At 47.9% G+C, this 18,155-nt stretch overlaps 1 protein-coding gene across 2 annotated transcripts in view; it reads right to left on the bottom strand.

Annotated features, from left to right (window-relative positions):
• Nucleotides 1–18,155, bottom strand: part of SCML4 (Scm polycomb group protein like 4) — a 53,622-nt gene that overhangs the window by 14,664 nt on the left and 20,803 nt on the right. The window contains exons 2-4 of one of the 2 annotated variants that reach the window (XM_075554001.1): nucleotides 14,642–14,771; nucleotides 12,282–12,485; nucleotides 5,397–5,586 (exon numbers count right to left, since the gene is read on the bottom strand). In XM_075554001.1, coding sequence (XP_075410116.1) covers nucleotides 5,397–5,586; nucleotides 12,282–12,485; nucleotides 14,642–14,771 — 524 coding nt within the window. Of the gene's footprint in view, nucleotides 1–5,391; nucleotides 5,587–12,281; nucleotides 12,486–14,641; nucleotides 14,772–18,155 lie in introns of both variants that reach the window. The other variant, XM_075554000.1, reaches the window with a different exon arrangement.

Here is an 18,155-nt window from a genome sequence, read left to right as displayed (position 1 = left end):
GGGCGCGGTCCCGCCCCTTGTCCCCTTGTTCTTGCTCAGATAAGCTCATCGTGTTTTCCCTCAGGACCCTCTGTGGCCTCATGTCCCAGCCTTCCTGGTTCAAAGGGCACCAGGCCACACCACCTATGAAGTTCAGCATTTCATTCACCTCAATTAAATTTTCCATTAACTTGCTCTCTGGTCAGTATAGATTTTCTCTTTATGCCTGTCATTATACAGGGCAGGCCACTCAGCCCTTAGAGTCAACCTTGTGACTCCAGGCTGGGCCATTTAAGTCCATTTATATTTTTTCATCCTTTAATGAGATGTGCAGAAATGAACCATAATTTTAATGCCTGACACCCACATTTCCTCAGCCCTCCTGGATGCTGCTGCTCTGCCCAAGACTTGATACTTCATATGACTGTTTTCCTTCCTGGGAAATTTTGACTGAAGATAATTCGGACCAAAATCTGCTGTGTGGAATAACACGTGCCTTTTCGTCTCAGGAGGGAGAGAAGGTTCCATAGCCTGCACCCGCCTGGGCTCAGAGCTCTGCCCGCCTCTGCTCCCCAAGTCCCAAGGGAACCCGCAAGGGGTGGGGGAAGGGGAAGGTAAGGGGCACCTCTGGCAGCCATGGTGCTATTCCGTCAACAACTCTGCACTTCGTGGTCTTCGGGGAAATGAGAAATCATCCTTACTCAAGAGTCTCTGGATCTGTGTCCAGTCCTAAAGGGCTGTCCCAACTCTGAGAAAGGCTCATGGGCTTTCTAGGCATTATGAGCCTGTCCCAGTTTATGTTGCAAACATGTTCCTGAGAATGCATGTGAAAAAAAAATCAGTGGTATCCTCTTAGCCAAATGGGAGTGTCTTCTTTCAAGGGCTCGTGGGACACCCACGCAGCGTCCTTTAAGAAAGCGGATAATCGCTAACCATCATTCCAGTCATTTATTTTAGGAAGCCGTCTTACATTCGGGTCTTCTTGTAGCTCAGAAAAGGAGCTCTGTAATTGAAGCTGGCAGAGGGGCTCACCCCGAAGAGCCTCTCATCAGTGGGAGAATGCAACAACATTCCATAGATCAGCAGTTCTCAACCTGGGGGTCGCAACCCCTTTGGGGAGGTGTCAAACAGCCCTTTCACAGGGGTCGCCCAATTCATAACAGTAGTAAAATTACAGTTCTGAAGTAGCAGCGAAAATCATGTTATGGTTAAGGGTCACCACCATGTGAGGAACTGTATGAAAGGGCTGCGGCATGTTTGCTGGGATAGAAAGCCCAGTCTTTCCCCCACGGAGCTGCTGGTGGTTTGAACTGCTCACCACGTGGATCGCGGCCCAGTGCATAGCCACTACACCACCAGAGCTCCCTTCTATAGAGATGTTAGAGTGGGATACAAAGACATGGAGGCAGGGTGCTACTCTGGACGCCCACACACTGGTTGTCTCACGCAGGCCCCGTGACGGGGGTACTGCAGAGCCCGGTGTCCTATCTGAGGCATGGACTCCATGAACAAAGCAGGCCATCTGGTCCTCAAGCGGAGCATGACAGAGGGTCATTTAGAGGGAGAACAGAAGAACAGTGGGAAGCTCCAGTCTTAAGAATGCTGCCAGAAATTTCTGGCGGAAAATTCAAAGACTACTCCCCTTTAGGAGCCCTGGTGGTGCTGTCAGGTAAGCATGTCAAGGTCAACAGTTTAAGCTCACCAGCCACATCAATTGAAAAAGATGAGATAGCCTGCTCCCATAATGATTTACCACCTCAGCAACCCTTTATAAATAGGGTCACGGTGAGTCAGAATCAACTCATTGGCAGTTGGCTTGCTAGCTTTCATGTTGGATTCCCCTTTGGAAATACATGGCCTCGTGGAAAGCTAGCCATCTTCTGCATAGCCATTCTCTGTAGAACCAACCACTATGGCCAACACGCCTGGTGTTCAACCAGCAAACACTTCGGATTTCTCAATCAGTCAGACACCATGAGGAGACTCTTACTCCAGTAGTTGTCTGGTACCTGTCTCAAAGGCCCCCAGCCAAGGGGGCGGGGAATCCGTCAAGACTCAAGGATAAATGCCTCTCAGCCATGTATCAAAGAAGCTCATCAACAAAGAGTAAACACGTTGTTCCCATCATGCTAAACCTTCAGAGGGCAGGAACCCCGCACTAAATTAGATCATGCAGAATAGTTTCCTTATCACATCTGCGGTTTCCATAAAGATCTCCTAGTCTGGGTGAGCAGACAACAGCCTTTAACGTGGTAAATATTTATTGAGTATATGTTATGTTTCCGGCCCCATTGAGGACTGCTTAGTCCTTTCCCAACTCTGTCTGTCAGGGAACTAGATCTGTGCCCAGATCCCTGAAATCCATGAAATATCAGAGAATGCTCAGAGGGGAAACCAGATGGACTTGGAAGAAGCCTGAAGAGCCTCAAAGACCCTGCCACAGGCGGTTGCCAACCCACCCACTGAAGATGGCTTTCTCGCTTTCACTTCCTCCCCTGGGCCTGCAAACCTCCCTCCTCTCTCTCGCCTGGATTTGCACACCTGCCACCTATCCAGGACCTGTCTCCCCTCTCTGCTCCACTCCGGGGACACCGCCACAGAATGCTGGGCACAGAGACAGCTTACAGGCAGACTCCTTTTCCTGAAACCTGAAATAAACTGCCCTCTACCAGCAGGGCCCTGCCTGCCCACACTCGGTCACTCAAAAGGTGGGTTCCTGAACTGGCAACAGCACCTGGGAACTTGTTCCCCTCTGCCACCCAATAGATTCCAACTCCTAGCGACTCTGTCTAGGGCGTCCAAGGCTCTTTATGGGAGCAGAAGGCCTCGCCTTTATTAGAAACACAATAGCTCAGGCTCCAACTCTGAGCTATTGAAGTCGAATCCACATGTCAGCAAGACCCACCCCTCAGGTGGTTTGCACATTGAAGTCTGAGAAACATCAGGCTAAATAAAGACAATTTATAATTTAGACTTGAGAGAAAGAAACTCTCAAAGGTAAAATCTTTTTTCAGGATCATCTCATGACTCCCAACGGAACCACAAATAGATTTAAAGTCGCTCTTTCTGCCTCCATGCGTCTGCAGTATTCAGGCAGCTGGGTTGGCCCCGAGGCTGGTCTTCCCTGGACGCAGACACCAGCTCATTGGGAGGGAGTGTACGTTTCAGAGGTCTAAGGAAAAGCCTTGGGAGAAGTCCCCTCTAGGCTCCGAGGGAAGAGAACTTGCTTCTAATGGAAGTGGCTTTGTCCTGGGGCATCACCAACACCTCTGGGAGGTTCTTGCTGCGGCCCCGCGGTGTTCTCTGCCACCTCCCACGTGTGACCATCCAGGAAGGACCGGAGAAGACACTTTTTCCTACTTCTACAGTTTCCAGCATTCCCTTTAATGGCTGTACTGAGTAGACACCAAGCGGAAAGATGAGAAGACTTTTCTAAGCTCATAGACAAGTTTGTTCATTAACACACCTTCAAGAAGGTGACTCCCAATGCCATAATACCTCTGAGATACATCCAAACAAAACAAAACAAACTGCCATTTTGATGTGGTGTAAATCGGTGAGCAGAGAACTCTTCTGGGAAGGGCTAGAGAGATGGAAACACTGCCCTCAAAGTGCATAGACCTAGATGGAGGGCACGTTGAGCAAAAATAGCTTCCCATTTTGATATTATTTTTTGCTCAATAAGTGTTATAAAAGATGCTATAGCAATACTTCTTTACTTTCCTTCTTATGGAGAGGGGGGACGAAACCCCACCTACATAGCAGTTGTTCGTACTGATCCTCTTTAATTAGGTCCTTTCCTTCGTAAGGCCAAATGGATTCCTATTTTCTAGGCCTCCGAGATTAGAGTAACACTGAAGGTGAGGACTTTGATAGGATTTGAAATGATCTATCTCCCCAAATTATACTAAGAATCTAAGTTTATCATTTCCTGCTATCCTCCTGGGTTTGAAGTATAACCTGTCTTATTACAAGTATTCTTTGTTGAATGCCATCAGCCTGTCTGAATGCAATGTGTGTGGGTGTGTAGGGGTTTTTATTACTCAAAATGGCCATCCTATTCCTATGAAACCACAACAACAAAGCACCTTTCTTAAGCTCAATTCTTGGTCTTATCCCAAGACAGGGTGTCACGCTGCGCTTGAAAGAGAGGAATATGTGGCAAACATTTGCAGAACGACATGCTGACTGACTTCCAGTCTCCCTGCCTGTGCCGGTCATTCATCAACACTGCTTCCAGAGAGAGAAGACAAAGCAGCATTTCTGCTCATTCCTGGGAATGATGACCACCGCTGAGAGCCATCAACTCTTCACAAATCCCAAATGCAGGGCTTTCAGATGGACAAGAGAACCCCTCCCGCGGGCATCTAGCTGTGACAAGTCTGCCCATGTGGCCTGGTTGCCCTGCCCGCTGCTCACTTTTCCAGCCTGAACGGGTGTTTCTGAAGGAGCTCCCGCTCAGGCACCTTCCATCCTGCGAGAGCAGAGCCCAGAAGCCCTCTCTTATGGCAAGCCTTATTTGGTAAACGGCCCGGTTAGGTTCTTGCAAGACTGGGCCCCTCTAGGCCTTCTCATCTCACAGGCAGGCATAGGAGGCTCCCAGCGAGACACAGATGAATCCATTCTGCAGCTCCCTGTCATGGGGATTTCCTAGGCTCCCCAATTCTTTGTTCCCTTGCTTTTCAACTACCCAACAATGAAGAATACTGCCTTGGGGTCTCAATCCGAAGGGGAGGAGGAACAATCACTTGTCCCATTGAGTTGATCCCCATGATTTGTGGATTCCACATTTGAGTCTGCCTGCTCGCTCCTATTTAGTCACGACCCCCACCTCAGTATTTGCTGTGTTTTTCCCATCATTTGGGACATGTGTATGTGGACAGCGGGGTCGGGGTGGTGGTGCAGCTGATGGCCCCACATTCACGGGGACTTTGTAGAACAAAAGTGTTAGGGATTAGGAGCCTCAGCTGCCTGTGTGATGTGGTCGCATGCCTGCATTCTAACAGCCTAGGCCTCGGAGAAATACATGCAGCTGCTAGCCACGAGGTCACAGCCTTGAGGCCACCGCCAGGTGCCTCAGCAGAGAGACTTGGTGATCTACTGCTGCAAAGCCCGTCATTGGAAGCCCTTTGGCCCACAGTTCAGCCCTGGCCCACCCAGGGTTGCCACGCGTCCAGGTGGACTTGACGGTGACTGACCTGTCTATGTCAGCTGCAGCCTGGGAGGGGGATCATGTAGGGACGCTAGTCCCAGCCGGACCTGAATGCCCCTGGGCACCCATGACTGCCAGCGGGAGAACTCTGAAGGCTTGGGGTTCTTTTCTTCAACACCCGCCTCCCCTGCCCCGGAAGGGGAGAGCACCCAGGACTGTAGGGGCGACCTGCTGGCAGGTGGAAGCAGGACCAGGCCTACCTGACTCTGTCCTCCCGTCCACGGTCTCCGGGGCTTGCGCAGGGGCACTGGAGCCCCTGGGGATGGGCTGGTGGCTGAAGAGGTCATCACACAGGAGACTTCTGCACAGCTTGGCCAGGAAGCGAAGGACATACCCGATGCTGTTGACCACGGGCAGACTCTGCAGGTGCTGCTTCCCATCGAAGGAGGCCGAGACTGCAAAACCACAGACACAGCCCCTGAGAACTGGGCACGGGGGAAACCGGCCATCAGCCAGCCCCGGGGAGGCGGGCTTTGTTCGTGTTGGCTTGTTCTTTAGACAGGCTCGCATTGCAGTCCCTGCGTGGTACAAGCAGTTAACAGGCTCAGTCCCTAATCAAAATGTTGGAGGCTGGAGTCTGTACCACAAAAGGAAGTCCTGGTGATTGTCTTTCCAAAAATCCCCTATCAGCCACTGAAAACCCTATAAACCCTACACCCGGGGACACCCTGAGTCATAATGGCAACTGGGCTTTATTTTTGTTTTATTCTTTTTTTCCCCTCACTAGTGTCTTGCTTCTGTTTTCATGAATATATAAATTAATGTACCTATACACTCGAGTATAAGCTGAGTTTTCCCACATGATTTTAATGTAGTTTTGTGGTAAAATTAGGTTCCTCGGTCGACATTCGGGTCGGCTTATACTCGAGTATATACGGTATGTTATTCCCAGGCTCCAAAGCAGTGGATTGCCTTGCATGAAGTCATAATGCCTCCTTAGTCGACTCTGGACCACTTCTGTGTTTTCCTGTTGACTGTTTTGAAGGGCAGTCAGGTCTTTTTGGAAATGCCTAAAGACCTTTGAGTTGCTCGGATTAAGTTGGGGCTGTGAGTTTGGGGGAAGACGACGACAGAGGTGAATGGTCTTTCTCCTCGCCATATGTCAGAGGTTACATGATAGCTACATGATTTATCACCGTGAAGTTGACCTCGATTGACTGGCCAACGTGGTGCCTGCCAGGTATCTCCACTGTGTGGGTATCTCCACTGAGTCGCTAAGTCCTGCCCACACCCCCGGGTGATAGGGGCATTAAGCCCCACCTCCTGCAGAGGGGAGAGTCTACATGTTACTTGGCATTCTTCTAGAAGGAAGGCTAGTTCCCCCTCCCCCAATGACTTATGTACTCAATGACGTGTTTAGATCAGAATAAAGGTAATTCTATTCTGTGCTGTGGGTAATGCGATGTACTATTTGTTTCGCTGTGTCAACAGCTCCGGCTGTGATCTTTGAGAATCTTTCTCAGGCTGACTCCCAACTCAGGTATGACCTATCACCACGTTTTCTAGAACCGCTTTGCTTTGGCCACTACAATAGTCTTTAGGCTCATCTTGTATATTTCTTGCCCCAGCTCTAGAATCAGCTATTTCTCCAATGAACCTTCCTTCCTATGACTAAAGAATCACATTGAGAAAGAAAGTAACGTCCAACACATGGACCCTGGGGGACCGATTGCTACTGGAGTGGCCTTTACTTCTTAGTCCTTTTGGCGAACAGCGCTAAGGAGCATGTCTCTGTGTGCCACTGCAGCTCGGCACCGCTGACTCGCTTCAGACGCATACTGACTCTATATGATAAAGCAGAGCTGATGGCGTTTCTTGGTTATTGTCTTTTTGGAGGCAGATCAGCAGGTATGTTGAATTCAAACCACCAACCTTTTGGCTAGCAGATGAACACTTAGCCATCTGTGCCACCAAGGTCCTGTTTATCTGTAACCTATCCATTAACAGTTCTCTCTCTGGCATGCATCAATTAAATAAACATGAGTTCATATTGATGGCTACAACTCTAGTCTTGTCACCATAGAGTTCACTTTTAGCGTCTGACGGAGAGTTTTTATAATGGAGACTTCTTCTGGACCTCGGATTACCAGAATTTAGAACCGACACACTGGTTCCTCTGGGCCAGAGCTTGTTCCTTTTTGTGGTTCTCACGGTCCATGAGGTTGCACACTACCTTCATCAGGAGAAGACACACTAAACCCAAACTCAGCACCGTGGAGTCGACACCAACTCATACTGACCCTAGAGGCTGTGGGTAGAACTACCTGTGTGGGTTTCTGAAACTGTAACTCTTTATGGGGATAGAAAGCCTCATCTTTCTCCCAGGAGCAGTTGGTGGTTTTGAACTGTTGACCTTGTAGTTAGTGGCCCAACTCGTGACCATATGCCCACCACCTGGGCTCTGGACACACAGGAGACAAAGAGACACCACAAAGGACATTCTGATTCCTGCTTCGGTCTCTTCCTCTCAGGTGTCAACAACTCTGGTGGCGGTCTCATTTACATTACATCCCCCAAAGGCTGGTAGAGGCTGGGCCAGGGGCGGGGGCAGGGCCAGGGGCAGAAGCAAGGGTCTATAGTTTGTTTTGATTACAGGCTGCTAGGGGAAAGGCCCATTCCAATGAGAAATCCAAACAGTTCTTTTCACTTGTGTGGTCTTTCTAGTTTGACAAGCGCTGCCACACTTGTGGTCTCCTTGAGTGCTCCCCAGTTCTGTGAGGACAGTGGGCCACAGGCTGTCATCCCACGTTACAGTTGAGGAACTACAGTGAGGAACTGGGTGGTTTTCCAGGTCCCATGTCCTCTCATGGTGCTTGCCTGTCATTTTTAACATGCCCTGATTGGGAGAGCTAGCCAAAGAGCGGACAAGAGGCTCCCTGGGGAGGCTGTCCTGCCCATGCACACAGTGGAAGCTTCCTTTTAGAGAGGGCACTGCCATTGGCATCCAATATATGTAGTACCCGGCTGATGCTGCATTTTAGTTATCATCAACCGCACGTGGACGCCCTGGGCTGTTGGTTTGGTTCTGATTGGCCATGTTATCATTGGCTCACCTGGGGGGTCATGCAGTGGCCTGCTCACCACAAGGCCAGCAGTCCGAAGCCACCAGCTGCCAGGAGAAAGAGGCTCGTCAAGATTGGCAGCCTTAGAAACCCCCGGGGACCATTCTACTCTGTCCCGTAAGGTCACTACTCTGTCCTATATGGTCACATTCTACTCTGTCCTATAAGGTCAGTGTCTTATAAAGTCATTCTGTCCTATAAGGTCACTAAGTCCTATAAGGCCATTCTACTCTGTCCTACAAGGTCACTGTCCTATAAGGTCCCTCTGTCCTATAAGGTCACTCTGTCCTATAAGGTCACTCTGTGCTATAAGGCCATTCTATTCTGTCCTATAAGGCCACTATCCTATAAGGTCACTCTATCCTATAAGGCCATTCTACTCTGTCCTATAAGGTCACTATGAGTCAGAATGGACTCGAGGGCAGTGGGTTTGACTTAATTGGGTTTGACGCCTTCCTGAGAGGAAGTTACAGGAAAATGCATGCAGAAGATACTGGGAAAAAGTACCAAGTTACGTGAACACATGACGGGCATTTGATCAGGATAATATGCTGCGAGCGGTGAGAGAGAAATCCCCTGCGGGAACATGCTGGGATTAGAATGGACGGTGCTGATGTGCGTCAGCTCCCAGACCAGCAAGTGGGGAACTGAGAAATCCGGACTTGACGGATTTGAACAGGAAAGAAATCACGAGGAATCTAGAAATGGCAGGATTAGCTGGAGTTTGCTCTAAACTAAGTCAGTAACACCAGGTGCTTGAGAACATAGACCCAGCCGCCAATTGCTTTACTTAAGTTTACAGGCAGATTTGAAAATGTACCGTGAAAAATGGTACCGTGACTATGAGAAGAAAAGCACCAGAGACAATGGCCCCCTCCCCCCTCCCTTAGCAATTCCATCTCTATGCCTACTGATAATCCAGATGATCCCAAACTTCCCACAGGTGAAGTTATTCTGGCAACTGAGAAACATCAACTGCGCCCACTCGTCTTCATTGTCAGAGAACATTTGTGTGATGTGTGCACTTCTATGTATGTAAGCATGTATGTATCAAAATGCACATGTGAGTTTATGTGTAATGCTTCTGACTCCTAGAGGCACCTATTGTATGTGGAAATAAAAATTTAAAAAGGATTGAGTCAACTCAGCAGAGAACTTGACGAAGGAGTGGTAGTAACGGAAGCCTCTCTGACGCGTACCTTAAGGCATGCAAAGATAAGGAACCTCGCAGAACCTGGGGCATCAGGCTGGTTCCCTAAATGACTGCGCATGCTCCAGGTGCCCGGCGATCACAAAGCGGGAAAATGCCATCACTTAAAGGGCCTGGGATTCGTCAGATCCTAAAATGGGCCCACCGGCAGGGTGAGGCAAGGTGGAACATCCCCAATGGTGGGTGGGAAAGGGTTAAAAGTCCCATGATACTCTGATAGGCTTCCTTCCACCCCTGGGCTCTCAGAGATCCATAAAAGTCTTCTCCAGCCAGGACACTTTTCTCCCTTGACACCACGGCGGTGGCACCAAAGTGACTCTTCCCTGGGCTTCGTGGCATGAGAACGTTTGGCAAGCAGGGCCTTGGGGATCAGGGTCTAAGTGGAGAGTGGGTGTCTGGACTATTACTCCCAAAGCCCCTGCCCCCCAAAACCACGCTGTGGGGTAGGTCACTCGAAGCACCTCCCGTCCTGGAGGAGGTACGGAAGCTTGGCACGGCTGTCCTCCCCTCTTGTTTGGTGCCAAAACCTGCAGAAGGCCTGGCGACAGCCAAGGGCCCAAGGCCACAGCAGGGAATGGAGGTTGACCAATAATGAGAGTAGCCATGACAGGAGGAGAGAAAGGGGGAACCCACAGTGATCGACATAGAACCCTCTCTCAGAGGGACACACAACAGAAAAGTGGGTGAAGGGAGACAGTGGTACATGTAAGACATGACATTTTAAAAATAAATTATCAAGGGTTAATGAGGGAGGGAGGGTGGGGAGGGGGAAATGAGCTGATACCAAGGGCTCAAGTAGAAAGCAAATGTTTTGTGAGAATGATGATGGCAACAAATGTACAAATGTGCTTGACATGATGGATGGATAGATTGTGATAAGAGCTGTGAGAGCCCACAATAAAATGATTATTTTAAAAGATTAAAAGGTTGATGAATACATGAAAAGTCAACTAAAAATGAAAAAATGTAGCAACAGCAGGATGCACTGAAGCAGACAGACTCACTGGAAAGGAGGTGCTGTCTCTGAGCTCCAGACCTATGACTTAAGCCATTCCACGTGGCCAGGGAAATGGTCCTTGGTCCCAGGAAGAAACCCGGATCGTGAGCCCGGCTCTCAGAGGGAAACCTGAAATGCCATCAAAAGGCACAGCAGGGAATGGAGGTCCGTGCTTCTGAGTCCACCCTGGGCGATCAGTGTCACGCTCAACATCTACTTCGACTCCTGCCAAATTGGAGAACTGATGGGAGGATGGAGATTTTTTTCCTTCTTCTGATCCTATGAGCTCTTATTTAAAAGCGAACAAACAATAAACACACATCCTTGTAAGGTAACATGAAGGTCAGGAGCTTTCTCCATGTGTGGCAATCAAAACCAAACAGTGAACTCACTGCCCTCAAGTCGATGCCAACTCACAGTGACCCTGTAGGACAGGGTAGAATTTTCCCCGTGAGTTTCTAGACGGTCCCTCTTTACAGGAGTAGAAAACCCCATCTTTCCCCCAGAGAGGGGCTGGTGGTTTCAGACAACCGCCTGGCACTTAGCAGCCCCAGCGCATGACCACGATGTCACCTGGGTTCCTCATACAGGGAGGGTCTCACGCTACGAAAGCGCGGTGGGAGTAGAGTGAGAGAGGAGAGAGGGTGGGGCAGGGGCTGAAGTTTAAACAGGACAGTAGGGAAAGGGCTCTGATGAAGTGGCCTTTGAGGAGAAACCTGAAGGAAGTATGGGAATAAGTCAGGTAGACATACAGGGAAGAGCTTCCAGGGAGACAGAATGACAACGCAAAGAACTCAAGTCAGGAGCATAAGCCGAGGATGCACAAGAACAGCAAGGAGCCGCAGCCGAAGTGAAGGACCGGGAAAGACTGAAGCGGTCACCTGGCTAAGATTTGGGCTTTGCTCCTAAGTGGGAGAAGGCTATGCAAGATCTTGTGTGAGGTGGGGCAGGATGTGAATGAGACTCTGAAGAACCAGGATAGTTGGTATGGGTAGAGAAATGTAGTTGGATTCTGGATCTGTTTGGAAGGCAGAGCAATAGCATTTCCTGATGGGTTGGATGTAGTGGGGATATGGCAGTTACATAATTTCATGTCAACTTGTTAAATAGGTAATAGGGGTGGAGTCTGGTCTGTCAATCAGGTCATAGCCAATCATGCCTTTGTGTGGACATGGCCTTTTCCCGAGGATTCTGGGAACTCTGTCTTCCTTTCTTGAAGTGGAACACACACACACTCTCTCTCTGCTACACGTTCTTGTTGACAAGCCACAAGGAGCTATGCTGATAGAGCCAGAGCCCTGGAGCTAAAGAAGCCAGGTGGAGACCCCTGCCAGTGCTGAGATGCATCCACTGCCACTGGATCCACAAGACTTTCCACCCACTGGCCTGTGATCTTCCTGCATTCGGCATCATTGCATGCGTTGTGTGAGTCTGAAGAAGAATTTATAGACTGGTATTGGACGTATGGACTTGACCTGGACTGGGCCGGGACATTTTCTTCATCTTCCATGGCTCTTTAAATAAAGCTCTTTCTTGTAGACATGTGAGAGTCTCTGGACTTGTTTCTCTGGTCTACCCGGACTGACACGGGGAGGGGAAAAGGAAAAGTCAAGGACGGGACCTCGGGGGCCCAGTATTCCTGTCCGGTGTGAAAGCACCTTTTCCTCCAGCTCTGGAAGAAGCCTCCCGCACCCAAGGTCATTATGGTCCCCAGAGCCCAGCAGATGGAAGACTTGGCCCAAACCACTGTTGCCAAGTACAGCTGCTTTCCTCTTCAAAAGACCCTGAATGGCCCTCTCATGCAGCCTCCAAGAGTCTTACCCGACACCATCTCGCCGCCACCGTAGCCCTGCTTGACCAGGGAGAAGACCAGCTTCTGCTGGTGGGCACAGTCAATGCAGGCCTGCACCGCCTGCTGCAGGACCGCCGACGGTCTCTCCGGCCCCAGGTGTGCTGGGAGCTGCTGCACCTTCCTCCTCTCCAGGTACGGCCCTGCATTGGCTTGCTTGTTGATGTACAGACAGACTGTGGAAACAGAGACCCGGATGTGCATCAGGCCACTGGGATGCCCCCATGTGCTGCAGCCACCGTTACCCCCTCCACCATGGGCCTTGGGGAAAATGGTTTCCAACATAGGAAGTAAGAGCCCAAAGCACCTGACACCCCATCTTTTCTCAAGGGAGCCTCCTGGGAAGCGACAGGGGCCCACGCTGATACACGTACTCAAACCTGAATGACAGGCTGCAGAGGCTCATGTGGTCCACTGGGAAGACATGATTATAATGCTGGGCATGTGCACATACAAAACCTCCCGCCCCTTTAAAGGTGCCATCAAGCACCTAGTGTTTGCTATTTCTCTGGTAATCTGTGGGAAAAAAAACACAATCAAGCTGCTGCTAATCCCGTCAGAGACTCTCTGTTCAGTGCAGTTCGAAAGAGAATGCGGTCTTCGCACGCCCTCCTTCCGAGCCAATGACAGGAACTCTAAGCTCACAGCAGGGGACACTCATTCCGCTGCCCATTTGGAGGAATCTGATCAATGGTCTCCACACTTTAAAAGCAATACATTCCATCAGTAAATACATTTTGTATCACATGCCCCCAAATGTATGATTTTTGTCTTAAAAATAAAAAACAAAAAATTAATTTGCCCATGAGTCAATTCCAATTCATAGCGACCCTATAGACAGGACTGCCCCAGTGGGTGTCTAAGACTTAAGCTCTTTATCAGAGTAGAAAGCCTCGTCTTTCTCCTGAGGAGCGGCTGGTGGTTTTGAAGTGCTGACCTTGTGGTTATCAGTCCAACATGTAACCACCTGTTCTTGGCTTTATCAATACACTGTGTACATTTAAAAGATATGCCCTAGGGGCAGAAATAAGATATACTTTAGAAGTCAAAAAATTTTAAGGATGAAATAAGAATAGGTTTTAACAGCTCATATATTTGATAAAAACCCACGAGACAGAACTACGTGGGATTTCCCTGTTTATTCGTTTCTTATCTTTGATAGGATGCAGTCTTGTAATTTTTCTACCACTTGCCTTAGGGGGAGCCAGTCAAGATTTCCTCCTCTGACTGGTTTTTGCATTAGACAGGTTTCTACTTTCATGGGTTTCACTGTACGGTACGACGATGACTCCGTTTACCTACCATTCCTCCGTCTAACACTGCCCGCACCAGGAGATGAGCATCTCCCCTCAGAGACCACCTGTGCAAAGATTGTGGACCGGGGACCTTCCAATGCAACCAATAGTATTTTGAAAAAAGGTTAAAGAGTAACAGCAAAAGTAAATTTAATAAAAGAGCACCTCTGAGCGCTTTACTTGTTTTGTTCCTGGGTGGTGTAAACAATTAAGGCACTCAGCTACTCACAGAAAGGTGGGTGGTTTCAACCCACTCAGAAGCACCTTGGAAGAAAGGCCTGGCAATCAATCCACTTCCTAAAGGTCAGAGTGATTGACATCATTCCAAGGCACTGTCCAACTTTGGCATGTATAGGGTTGCCATGGGTCCCAATCAACTCAATGGAAAATGGTTCGCATTCTTTATTTGAGTCTCAAGATAAGCTTTTTAGCTGGGCATTATTATTGTGTTATTAATTCAAATATAGAGTCTGACAGGGGACAGCACCGGAGACACAGTGTGGGAATTGCGCCCGACATGATCCCACCACACCGAGGCAAAGCAGTGGGGGAGTGCAGCGGAACAGCAAGGGAATGGAGCGGCAAGGTCCCCAGGGAATGCTGAAAGTGGACTTTGGGGCCAGGGCGTGGTGCCCCAACAGACTGGACTGGAAAGCACTCCTAAAGGCCAACAAATGATCCTTGAACTAACTACAAAAAAAAATAAGAGCCTGACTGAGCCTGGCTAAGTCTATAAATGGTGGTGGAACAGGGATTTGTACCCAGGTCTCTCTGTGACAGGCTGTATGTCCTTTCCTTCATCAGACATGATGAAGGAAATAACAATTAATAAGGGACCTTCCTACCAAGCGCTGGCATAGGTCCTCCAGAGAAAATGATGTTCTAGAGGAATCTGGTCATCCTATCTGCTGCCCAGCTAAAAGAAACACCATATTTTTCATGCGGTGTTTTCTCAGGTGGCAGCTCTATTGTTCTTAAAATAAGTGTTAGAAGGTGGGCTGCTTTGTTACCTGCTGAATCTTATTCTGCGGACTTACCTGTGAGAGGCTGTGGGGCGGCCAAGCTGGGTATGGTGGCTGCATCCTGAGGGGTGTTGCTGACGTCAGGCTCAGGGGTGCTCCATGGAGGGGAGAGGCCTACAGGAGTCATGAGAACCCGAGGCTTCAGCTGTAAGAGACAGTCCAGTGGGTCAGTGAAAATCGGATAGGTTTTCTACATCTTGCCAGAATCTTTTCTTACTATCAGTTAGCCATTGCTGCTTCAGCATCCTTTTATGCCTCTCTATTGTGTGGCTTTGGGAACTGAACTTCAGATTCAAGGTATTTATTTTTGGGGTCACACTCAGAGGTCAGTTCCACCCCCTAACTTTTGTAATGAAGTTACTCAAGAAATGACCATTTCAGCCAGTGGGTGTGGCAGCTTCAGAGGCAGGAAGAGTTGAAACTCATAAGCCCTTGCTGTACAGGACGCAGTGACCCGTTTGACCACCCACGGAGAAGGCTTCCCTGTGTGTACCTACAAATTGACCCTGAAGTTCTCAGCGTCGCTCTGTGTACGCTGTTGACTTTTCTGCTTGCAAAGGCCACTGGAGCATCCTTCCTCCAAGGGGTTGACAGCATTCAGTGTTTATTCCCTGATACTGAAACTGTCAGAGCCAGTAGATGTAGAATGAGTGTATTTTCTGACAGTGAAAAACAGCTACCCCGAAGGATGTTGTTATAGACTGAATTCTGTCACCCCAAACTCTATATTGAATTTCTGGCCCCTGTACCTATGAAAGCCCTGTGGAGTTCTGTTCTACTCAGGAAGATATGCAGTTGCCACGAGTTGAGAGAAACTCAGTGACCATTGAGTTTTGGTTTGAGTACCAGTTTAGCAACAAGGTTTTACTTTTGATTCGATCAGGCCCGAGTACTGTGAGTCCTACGCGGGATCACCTTTGAGTTGTAAACGACCGGCGTAGACTCAGAGATGGTGAAAAGCTATGCCATGTGAAGATCACCTACACGCTAAAGACATCAGGGAAGACCCGGCTCTGCCAACAAGGCAGGACGCGGGCCAAGAGCCTGATCTGCACTTTTAACCTCCTAGACTGTGGAAAAACATAAATTGCTGTTCTTTAAAGCCACCCACTTGTGGTATCTGTGTTATGGAAGGTAACTAAGACAAAAGTCTCACTTGAGACCACAAAGGAGGAACTGAAAGCTGATGTTCTGAAATAAGGTGAGGTCGATGATATCCACATGCCACTCCATTTGCACCAAGACACAGACAAGATTCTAATCTCAGCGATCTAAGCCAGTCATTTTCCCTCTATACCCCGGGCCTTGTCCAGACCCCTCCAGACTCTTAGGTCAGAGTCTCTGGGGGATAGGACTGAGATAGCAGTCTTTTAAAAAATTACCCCGGTAATTCCAACATACAGTCCAGATTGAAACCATTGCTCAAGACCAGAGCTTTTCGACTTTAATTTGCAATCAGTCACATGGGAATATTTTATTAGAATGCAGATCCCATTTCCACAGCTCTGAGGTCGGGCCTGAGTTTGCATTCACCAAGCGCCCAGGTGGTGGTGATCCTGCTGCTCCACAGTCTATGCTTGGGGCAGCAAGGCTGCATGTGCCGCTGCCAACATAGATGTAGTTGTCATTAATATCGTGAGTTGCTTCCTGGATTTTTATGACTGAATAATAAAAGTAATCATGGAAAAATAGTATTCCTATTTCTAGTCATCCAATCATTATATATTCATGCTTTTGTTCATTCAACAAATATGTCATGAGCATCGGATATTCTTCTAGCTGCTGAGATACATGAAGGAACAAAGCAAAACAAGGCTACGGTCACCAGACAAAAGGAACAAAGATTTTTTTTTTCTTTTCTTTTTGGGAACAAAGATTTGAGCAGAATAAGTGAAGGTTAAAACAATAGAAAGACGCAATCAGACTAGAAGTTGGTTCTTTGAGAGGATTAATACAACTGGCAATTTAACAGAGGCAAAAGAAGATCTGAATGAGAAATAGATGATATTGCAGCACACCAACTGAAATCAACAGGATAACAGAACACTATGAAGGACAGCAATAAACATAAAAACTTAGAAAAATGGACAAATTTTAGAAACACACTACCTTCCAAAAAACCCAATCTTCTTCACAAAAGAAGAAATTGGATAAGTCATAGAAAGCATTTCCAATTTTGAAAGTCCTAAGTCAGTGGTGAAGGCAATCTTACTCACACCACCCAAGAGCACATAAAAAGACGGACTAAGCCTGAAGGCACCCTCTGAAGCAGAGTAACTTAATACCAAACCACAGCAAGACACTACAAAAGAAAATCACAAGCCAATATCCTTTATGAGCTCACTGTGAGTTGCGGTTGAGTCGGTTCCAACTCAGAGACCTTATATGGAACAGACCTTAACACTACCTAGCCCTTTATCATCCTCAGAAGCATTGGCATGTTTGAGCCCATTGTTATGGTCATTGTGTCCAGTGATAGACTCAAAAATTCTTGAAAAAAAATCCTACCCAACAGAGTCCAACAACATATAGAAAATTCATATATTATGACCAGTGATATTCAGAGCAGGTGTACAAGATTGGTTCAACATTAGGGAAAAACAAGCAATAGAGCCCACCTCCTAAAACAAAGAAAAAAACCATATGATCATATCAATCTATGTAGAAAAGGCATTTAGTAAAACCTGACAACTACTCTTTTTTTTAAATCATTTTATTGGGGGCTCGTACAACTCTTATCACAATCCATACATACATCGATTGTGTCCCTCACATTTGTATATCCATTGCCCTCATCTGACATCTACTCTTGCTACAATGTTCAGCAAAATAAGAATAGAATTCCTCAAAACAATTAAAGACATGTATGCAAAGCCAATAGCCAACATTATTCTCAAGAGAAACTGCATGGAACCAGACAAGGATGCCTTTCATGTGTGGCTTCTAGTTAATGCTGCATTGGAAGTGTTAGCCAGAACACTAAAGCAAGAGAGGAAAGTAAAAGTGATCTAAATCAACAAAGAATGAAGTGATCTCCATCTGCAACTTATAAGATCCTACATAGAGAAAAATCCTAAAAGCTCAACAAGAAAGCGACCGAAACTCAACAAAAGGCTTCAGGAAGGTGGCAGGGTACAAGCTCAACAGACACAAATTAGCTGGATTCCTCAGCACCAGTGTTTCCCAAAGTGGGGGATTCTTCCCCCTGGGAGCAATGGAACGATCCATGAGGGCTACAAAAGCAGGTGTTCAAAAACTCCAATTTACTGCCATCAAGTCGTTGTTGGCTCTGAGCCAGGACAGAGTGGAACTGCCCCTATGGGTTGCCAGGACTCTAATTCTCTATGGGAGTAGAAAGTATCACCCTTCTTCCGAGGAGTGGCTGTGGTTTTGAACTTGACTTTATCATTAGCTGCTCAACCCGTTACCCATTATGCCAGCAGGGCTCCTTTGTGTGGTAATAGGGAAGATACAAATGTTTTACTTTCACAAATACCTAACAAGATAGTCTTTATACCTATAGAAATGT

The sequence above is a fragment of the Tenrec ecaudatus genome, chromosome 7 (genome assembly GCF_050624435.1).
Source record: "Tenrec ecaudatus isolate mTenEca1 chromosome 7, mTenEca1.hap1, whole genome shotgun sequence".
Lineage (NCBI taxonomy): Eukaryota > Metazoa > Chordata > Mammalia > Afrosoricida > Tenrecidae > Tenrec > Tenrec ecaudatus.
The sequence above is the reverse complement of the archived record's forward strand: the minus strand, read 5'-3'. Positions and strand labels throughout refer to the sequence as shown.